At 43.3% G+C, this 9,955-nt stretch overlaps 1 protein-coding gene across 1 annotated transcript in view; it reads right to left on the bottom strand.

Annotated features, from left to right (window-relative positions):
* The window catches only part of LOC106809700, a 67,785-nt gene that overhangs the window by 19,059 nt on the left and 38,771 nt on the right, over positions 1 to 9,955 (bottom strand). Inside the window, exons 5-10 of the mRNA XM_014812869.1 lie at positions 9,089 to 9,239; positions 5,356 to 5,499; positions 3,973 to 4,099; positions 1,721 to 1,869; positions 1,138 to 1,275; positions 589 to 804 (exon numbers count right to left, since the gene is read on the bottom strand). Coding sequence (XP_014668355.1) covers positions 589 to 804; positions 1,138 to 1,275; positions 1,721 to 1,869; positions 3,973 to 4,099; positions 5,356 to 5,499; positions 9,089 to 9,239 — 925 coding nt within the window. The remainder of the gene's footprint in view (positions 1 to 588; positions 805 to 1,137; positions 1,276 to 1,720; positions 1,870 to 3,972; positions 4,100 to 5,355; positions 5,500 to 9,088; positions 9,240 to 9,955) is intronic.

A 9,955-nucleotide genomic window follows, 5' to 3' on the forward strand; every position in this document is an offset into this window, starting at 1 on the left:
CTGTGACCTCCAATTTCGGCACAGTGATGGCTTTTCCTACCATGATGCTATACACCAACTATCACTAGGTCGAGCCGTTTAGATTTGTGCCGCAATTCTGCATTTCCTCCCTATACCTTAAGTTAAGGAGGGAATGTTCCCCCTTCTTTTACACCTCTTGACCTGTGACCTTTGACCTCCAGCTTCGACATTCCAACTCGTTCTGACGATCCCCCCCCCCAACGTCCCGAATATCGTGACCGTACGTTGAGCGGTTAAGACTTGTGCCCAACTGTTGACGGACGGACGGACGGACGGACGGACGGACGGACGGACGCACGCACGCACGCTCATGCAATTCTACAAGCTGCATCTGACTATGTCAGATAAGCTAATAATAATAACATTAGTAATAATCGTCGTCATTATCACCACCATCATCATCACCATCATCATCATCATCGTCACCATCATCATCGTCACCATCATCATCGTCACCATCATCATCGTCACCATCATCATCGTCATCATCATCATCATCACCATCATTATCACCACCATCATCATCACCATCATCATCATCATCATCATCATCACTATGAGATGTACCTCTGAGGATGAAACCTAGGCGGATGAGAGCTTCCCTGCGTCCGTACCACATCTCCGTCTCATCGAACACCGCCTCGGCATAGGCGCCGGGCCGCATCTCGTGGTTGTCTCGCCCGATGTAGAGGTGACTCGAGGCATCCGCCATCGAGTCGTGGGGCTCCCCACGCTGATCCTCACTCACCATCTCGTTGTTCACGAACATCTGCAGCCCATCGACTGAACGACAACAAGAACAACCGTTAATTACCATGGTAACCACAACAACCAAACATGAACGCGAAAAATTCATGTCACGATTTACCTTTGTACCCATATTATTCTTACAATTACTGTTCTCATAATTTTATTTACATTCCATATCTTACTGTTTACTTTTGATCTGTTATATGGAATTACTGGGTAACTAATGATTACATAACAATAAGTGCTAACTATTAGGAAGAGACTACGATTTTAGGATTATTCCGAGAGAAATACTAATGTATATAATTACATTATGTAATAATTATAATGTATTTAATAAAAAAACATTATCTATATTATTCCTACCAATGTCCCAGGACATTTCCAGGTAGAGCCACTGTCTCTCCTTGGGGTAGCGCCATTCCACAGTCCACGTCTGCCGGGCAGTGGAGAACTTGGCATAGAGCATCCGGTTCTCGCAGAAGAGCGAGAATCCATTCTCTCCTGCAATATTACATGACATCACCGTTAAACAACCTCCACCGATATACGATGCAAACAAATATAATTTTACAATTACAAGATTACAATAAAACATAATAGAAAGCAAATATAATACCTCTCCATATAAAAATATATTAGCAGTTAACTTAGGCTGAAATCAATTCACTGTAAAGGTATTTGTACATATTATGCTAGTCAACCAAATTAGGGGTCGCCCTATCAATACTAGTAAATTCATTTTCCCAAAGTTAACTAAACTTCTAAATACTAAAATCTAACTTCCAACTAAACGTGTTTTATAATAGTTGGACTTATGACCGCTTTCAAATCAACTGACAATTTCCTAGCATTAAGCAAATCAGGGTTATATTAAAAAATTATTGGATATTAATTGTTATATTAATTAACACAGGAGTAAATGTAAATGAGTTCCTGTGCGAATTACCTGAGGACATGTAGTGCATAGTTTCTGTTGGAATTTGAGCAAAGTAGATCCAGGTAGAGATGGTGAGTCCATGATGGCACACGTCAATGTTACTGAGACAGGTCTGTGACGTGTCACCCAGGTCCACGTATTGTCCGTTACCCGTCAACCTGTGAGATCATGAGGCAATCATGTCACACTAATGACATACCCACATAATTAAATAAACGCTCTATTTAACTCTCTACTGTCCCTCAACCTGTGGTTATGAATGAGACAATCATGGAACACTCATAACATACAGACACACATAATCACGTAAATAGTGTACAGGCCATCCCTATTCACTAACCTGAGATCATGAATACTCATACCATACACACATACACAGTCATACACGTGCACAACCACACAAATTAAACACTTATATTGTACCCTTCTTTACCCATCAACCTGTGATGAGACAATAATGAAACACCTATATTGTTTTCTCCCCCTTTTTTGTCGTTTTAGCTTTATTTGTAAAGCACAGTCCCTCCACAACTATGTTGTTTTGGTTTGCGTAACAGGCACTGCCCGGAAAAAAACTGGTGAGGGTGACCTTGGTAGCCTTACACAAACGCTTACAAAAAACTTGCAAGGCCGATCCTAACACGGTCACCAAATACAATAACTCCTGCGCTACTGATTTCACCCACCCACACCCGCTGCCCCTGCCCACCCACAATCACACAGCGCCAGTACCACATAAAAGGCAAAGAAAACAATTGTGCACAATCCGTATCCACTTTTAAAACATTACTAATTGCTGGGAGAGGCATTTTTAAAATCAGGTCAGGGGAGCGTAAATAATTAAGCCACACCTCATACTGCGTGTGTACCACCGCCGCTGCACTATCAGGGCTATACCTCCCCCTCCCTCCCCTGCTCCCACCACGTCCTCCTCTGTTATTGCTACCGAATATTATTATGATTACGATGCAGCTGGTATTTCTGGCATGAAAAAACACACATTCGTGCACACACACGCACACACACACACCACGCACGCATGCACACGTGCGCATGCCCATAGCATCCAAACATACATGCACACACATACATGTACGTACGTACGTACACATACATATGAACCCACACACAAACACGCATGTACACGCCCGAACGCACGCACGCACCCCCATACCCACGCACGCACCCCCATACCCACGTGCATGCACACACACGCACGCACGTGCACACAAACGGACGTACGCACACACACGCACATACGCACACGCACACACGCACGCACGTACGCACACGCACGCACGCACGCACACGCACATATACACACACACAAACGCACGCCCACGCACGCAGATACACGCACACACGCACAAACGCACACACACACACATGCACACACACACACATGCACACACACACAGCACACAGTGCACCACACACGCACGCGCACGCACGCATCGCAGCGCACTGCACGGCACGGCAACGCACTCTGCACGCACGCACGTGCACGCACTGCACAGTGCCACAGCACACACACACAGCAGGAGCACACCCACAGCGAGAGAGAGAGAGAGAGAGAGAGATTACGGCGTTGCTGTACTGCGTGCGGTGCGGCTGACATCTGATCCGGGCCCCACATATGGTGAGGAGGGGAGGAGGAAGAGCGAGTGTGAAGCACGCAGGCGGGCACATCAGCTGTTGAGGGAGTCAGCATCAGTGGGCTTCACACACGAGCGCGCGCGTGCCAGCCTCCGCCTCACACGTGACTCACCACTACACACGCGGCAGCTCTCACATACAGGATGGGGGCAATGAGACACACGCGTACATGTGCAGAAGGAATGCTTGCCATGTGACTACTAGACGACAGATATCTGACTAAGTATCACGTCTACGTGTCTCATGGCGGGGTGCATGACTAAGACGCTTATTCACGCGAATACTGTACACTATTATCGACCAGAGATTTTTTAAATACTAGGGGTGTACCGGATCCGATTTTTAAAGTTTAAAACCGAACCAGAACCAGCTGATGAAAGTTTTCGTGTCATATTGCGCAAACTGATTCGGCCCGAATAAAATCCCAACAAGTCACACGACTTAGCATGGATTAGCACATCTTCCTAATTTTTCACAAGAAATTCCGCTTCCATTTTACTGTTTTTAATGAGCCGAAACTGTAACTTTAGAAAATTAAAGTTTAGATCCAGGTTCCTTATAGGAAACCTTCATGAGAAACCACGCGACACAGCACGGGAGCTTACGATAATCCGTTGTTGATCTTTCCGAGAGCGAGTCCTGCACCGCCGTGCGGCGTGGCTGTGATACCCTTAGCCTCCAACTTTCCTGCTTTTATGGAGTTCATTGGTAGATAGAACTCGTACATCGGGCCTAGAGAAAGCAACAAGCTCGGCTTTACAACGTGCACGAACACTCCGCAAATGTTATAATACTGTCAAACCTGTATATAAAGATTACTCATAGGAAATGTCAACGGTGTCCTTTAAAGACAGGTGTCCGTTTTATTGAGGAACTTTTACTCTATAAGTAGTACTTTCACTACTTTGGGGGAATGCCGATAGAATTCTATACAGATTGATGTCTGCCAACACAGGTTTCCTATATTGGAGTTACTGGCAACTCCTTTGAGAAAACCAGGCTCACTGAAACTCTATTACAGTCTCTCTGCAACTGAACAGATGCAACACCAAGGTCAGTCAGAAGAACAACTGTGCTGAACTTTTACAAAAGAGCTAATTAAAGCTGAATTTGCATCTGCAACCAGCAAAATCCTTAGATGCTACATACTATCTTCGTCACACAATTCGTGTTAGCATCAATTTCCTAAAACTAAATATCCGATGTCATTAAGCATTGATTTACAACACTCAACATTACAAGGTCACCTCCATCCTTCCCAGACACAACTGTATCATCATCACACGAAATACGCTAGTCATAACAATACACGAGTCTTCTAGTGTGAACGTGGATGACAGATGTGCGTAGAGTAATGATGATTCATTACGAATTTCCTCACGATTGAAATGTAGAGCAGTAACAGATTAACTATTAAGTGCGCAGCAAGCTACAATACGTGCTGGGGTTAATATATGTGTAAACAGCATTTCTCAAGATGAATGAAATGACATGATACTGGTATACTGTCAATATGTGCATTTACCTTAAAATAACCTTAAAACGTTATTATGAAATCCGATAAACTTATTGCAAGATATTTGTAAAAAAAAACTGTGGGTTACTTTAGCTGAATTCAGCCAATTAACGCAGCGACATATCGGACAAGAAGTAAAGGAGATTGTTGTTAATATTATACACTTATACACTTACATGTAGTACTTAGCAATCGCTCACTTCTAATCAGATATACGCTATCAAGAGCGTATTAAGAAGCGTATTAACCTTCTTTATATGCTCTTGACGCTATCACACACCAAAATCGTCACATTAAAGACATAACAAAGTTCTGGTAACGTTTTACAAATGCCCTGATAAAAAAATTTGGGGAACATATGGAAGTAATCAGGGAAATATTACACAGTCTAGTGTACTCTCAAATTAATACTAGAGTGTTATTGAAGCCATAAGCAAGTTACTGCTGCAGGTAAGCATAGTAAGAGCCTCACCAATTTCGCGAATTCTGTCCGCCGGCTGCTGCACAGCCCAGAAGTTGAAGTTGTCGATGGCAAACGTTCCAAAGTGTCGCTTGTCCGTGTCATCGCTCGCTCGCCCAATGATGAACGTTCGCTTCTGCTCCAGCTGGATCGACCCTGCAAGAACCACAGCAATATTTCACGTAGCTGTCCTGGCTGCAGTACCAGCTAACGGCATGTATTGACAGGTAACATGGTTGTATGGGCATGTAACAACAGCTAACCACATGTAACATGTAATGCAGGTGTATGGGAATGTTACAACAGCTATCATGCAGCATACATGTAGCAACATGTAACCACAAGTAACATCCGTGTACGAGCACGTTACAGCAGCTAACGCCATGTAACAACATGTAACAACAAGTAAAATATCCGGTGTTCAGAGCACATAACAACAGCTATCAGCATATAACAAAATATTACAACAAATAACATGGGTGTAAGACTGTAAGGACATATATTAACATTAAGAGTGACATAATGGAGATCTCTAGACATCTTTATAGATATCTCTAATAGATATCTCTAACAGATATCTCTAATAGAAACTCTCTATTATGTCACTCCTGATCAAATCAGGAGCCTATCAATAGTCTATAGTCTGTTGTCAATAGTCTATTGATAGACTCCTGATCAAATGCAACGTAGGTTGTGGAGGGTGAGGCGTAGTAACAGGTAGCGTAGGTGCATACGCATAGACACACGCATGTGGGGCATGTAATCAAAATGACAATGAATGGGCGTTTATGTTGCGATTGCACACACTTCTGCTGGGTGCGGAGTGGCTAGTCATTGCTAGCGGTGTGCACCCACAACATTGCACGAACATACCGACAACAACATACGTCGCTAATGAAAAATTACATTTTCAGGATATATGCATGGATTCTTCAACACAGTACGATGTAGAGCGTATATGATATTAAGACGTGAAGAAAGGTGGGGAAAGCGGTTAGAGATTTCACTTGCCAACCAGTAACAGAAAGATTTGCTTAATTATGCTAACAAATATATACAGCGAATGTATCAGAATACATTTCATTCAATTACAGGGCATGAAAACCTGAATGCATCACCGTGAAAAGGCCACTGACATCAAGCACGAGAGCCCCACACAGAATGGACTGTGTATACGCACGTATATATGCGCATAAACTACAACCCCCACATTCTCATGCAAACATTACCCAACACAGGAAAAGTAACATAGAATATAGCGCTGAGCCTTGGAACTGGCAATATTACAATAAATAATACTTCAGGTTGCAAAACAGACAGATAGCTAAGTGACGCCGCTACCTTTGCCGTTATTCTGTCGCTAATTTATACCTTATAGGCTGTGCAACCTTTGAATAATATCTTATCTCCATCAAATATCTTAACTTAAGTAACATTTTGCCTTATAATTACCGATTTATGAGCCATCTAGGCACCTACGAGGGATAACTAAACTAACTAACTAAGAAACATGGATAACCCAGATTAAGATAACTAACATAATCCATGTATTTGTTACGTAAACACTACATCTATCTATTCACGGTTTTTGGATGCAGGATTTAATATTTCGCTCCAGTAAGAAGTTTACCGAGTTATAAAGTCATACATGAGTTCTTTCCTTCCCTCTTTACCAAGAGGCTAAATATAGATACAGAGATAAAAACATTTCTTATACAGACGTGTAGTAAATATACGTGGAGATATATATAAGTATTGACATGCAGCTTTCATATAGAATACGTTACTAGTAATATAGATGATAAGCACGAGCTAGGTTTCCTTGGGGGCATACAGGTTTCCTCTGTCGGCTAGGGAACAGCTTGGGACCCCTCCCCTCCCCTATTTTACCAAGCATAATAAACAGTGCTCAGCCGAGAATTTTTTAAAGCAGCAAAACGTGTTCTTACAAGGTAACCTGGCTTCGACCCTACCAGACATGCACGCGCACGCGTACGCACACGCACACACGACCGCACACACGCACACAATACGCACGCACGGCACGCGCGCACGCGCGCACACACGCATACGTATACGTACACACACGCACAGACTCACACTCACACACGTACGTCTGCACGCACGCAGTAGAGCACATACACATACGCAGGCACGCACACACACGTACGCACATAGCACGCGCACACACACGGACACACACAGACTCGCGTAAAGATGCACGCACACGCACGCACACACGCACAGCACACACGTATTAAGATATGTAATTAATGCTGATACGTCACCTACACTCAACACAAACAAAAGAACAGACCGGTGGGAGGGGAAGCCCAGACTTCTTGATATCCAGTAACCACTGTCTACATACTGGTTTATACTAGGGGTGTGTCTCCACCCCCTACTAGTACTATGTGAGGGTCGTAGGTGTGCACAGGTGTGCAGACTAAGACTGGACCTGTGGCTGCTAATGTTTGTGATTATGATTACCGCCCCTTAGAGTAAAGTAGGTCGTTGTTGGAAGAATGCTACCCGTGGCTGCATGCGCGGCCCGCACCAGGGTATAGGTGTGGGAGAGGTTGACCGAACCAGGGTAAGTGTGGGAGAGGTTGACAATACTAGGGTATGTGTGAGAGAGGTTGATCGTATGAAGAGCTAATAATACCTAAATGGTATTATATTATTAGCTCTTGATCGTATCATGGTAAGCGTTGAGGGCAGCCCAACTTGGAAGTCAAACACATTCTGACATTGGTGGAAGCACAGAAATAATATATATTAGATAGTCTATCTATACATTTCTATGGGTGGGACCGAGATGTATTCCTACACTTACGTAACTCTCAGACATTTTCAAGACCTCACATTAGCAATGCTCTACGCACATGTACAAGCACGTAGGTACCGTAAGTATGCCACGTACAACACCAGGAGCGATATTAAGATTAAATAAAAAGAATGTTTTTTATAAGGTAACCCACATCTTGGACAGCTATTAATCTCTTCTCTACCTGAACGTAACACATAATTTTGCACTGGTTCATATTCTCGTACTAGATCTCAAGTCCGACTAGCCTTTGTAGTCAGTTTAAAAAAAGGGTGATTGCTATTTATAGGTGTTAGCAGTGAATACATGCAAAATCCGGTACGGTTTTGCTACACAAATGTTTCACTATGGGCCGGCTACTCTAGCCATCCAGAACATAAGAAAACTGGATGTTCAACATTTCAGCTGTTGTCATAACCCACATTCACTATAGCTGTGCCTCTACAGAGATGAACTGCAAACCTTATTCACAGACAGGTGAAAAAATACCAGCAGTAATGCCAGTGCAGATCCAATGCAGCTGTATTCATCCTTCCCACTCCTTAAAGTTATACTCAAATCATTGGGGGAGAGGAAACACGAAAAATAACACTAACAACGAAACTACAACAAGAAATGCACCCAGGAAAACCTTATCTTAGAAAACGGGTTCATAATTCAGATTTCAGATAAACAATCAACGGTAATAGTTCGCCTATCAACTGTTCTTCAGTCATTAGCTGCATCTATGGCTGATTAAAAGGCTTTTCAGCAAAGGCATAAATCTAGTGACATTGGTAAAGTTTGGCAGGGGATGCTAGACAGACACTGAAGTGGCAGTTTAAGGCAACAAGTTTGGATACTATCAGAATGTGAAGTGTTTAACACCAGTGTGACAGGGCGAGAGAACACACACGCACCACGCATCCACATACTTACCAGCAGATCTTCGGACGGGTCTTGCATCTCTGTCAACTAGGTCACCATTGATGAAGAGGGAAAGGCCTTCGTTCCGATTCCAGGTCCAGGTGAGATGATACCACCATGCTGGGGACACAGGGCCACTCTTGGCTCTCCACTCCAGTCCATTCTATGCAAGACGTTGCTTTATTAATTTATTGTATAGAAATATTATACATGTACACTTTATGTATACATCTCCCTTACTCTCCCCTCCTCTCTTTCATTCTCTCTTTATCCTGCTACCTCTCTCCCTTCCCTTACTCTTTCCCTTCTCCCCATTTTCTCCCCTATTCCATAGAAGGTGCCAGATGGGGCAAAGGAGTACAGCCTTTTTCTGATTAGAGAGATTAACCTCCACCTCCCCATAAAAACAGTAACTTATCTGGGACCAAGCTATGAAAAATAGTTCGTCACTCTTCAACTGTGATGCTGCTCTAATAGCAAGAGCTTATGAAACAACCATAAGGATGAAGAAACTACTGTATCTTTACATATATGCAATGTTACAATATATCAACAGTTATTTATATAGCAACTAATTCCTATATATGCTACTCATGCCATTTTAAACCTATACATTTGAAAAAAATTGGATTCCATAGTTTTAGATAACCTTTGGCTTGCTACTGGTAATTTGACTTTAGCCCGGATGGCACCTAGCTGTTATGAACATGCCCCCCATCAGGGACCTTAGCCCCTGTGTCAGGCAATCACTAGTGCAACCCCCTGCTCCCTCTCATCTCTCTTTTCCTTCCCCCAACCGCTCTCTCTCTCTCTCCCCTTTCTCTTTCTCTCTCTCTCTCTCTCTCTCTCTCTCTCTCTCTCTCTCTCTCTCTCTCTCTC

The sequence above is a fragment of the Priapulus caudatus genome, unplaced genomic scaffold (assembly GCF_000485595.1).
Source record: "Priapulus caudatus unplaced genomic scaffold, Priapulus_caudatus-5.0.1 Scaffold378, whole genome shotgun sequence".
NCBI classification, from domain to species: domain Eukaryota; kingdom Metazoa; phylum Priapulida; class Priapulimorpha; order Priapulimorphida; family Priapulidae; genus Priapulus; species Priapulus caudatus.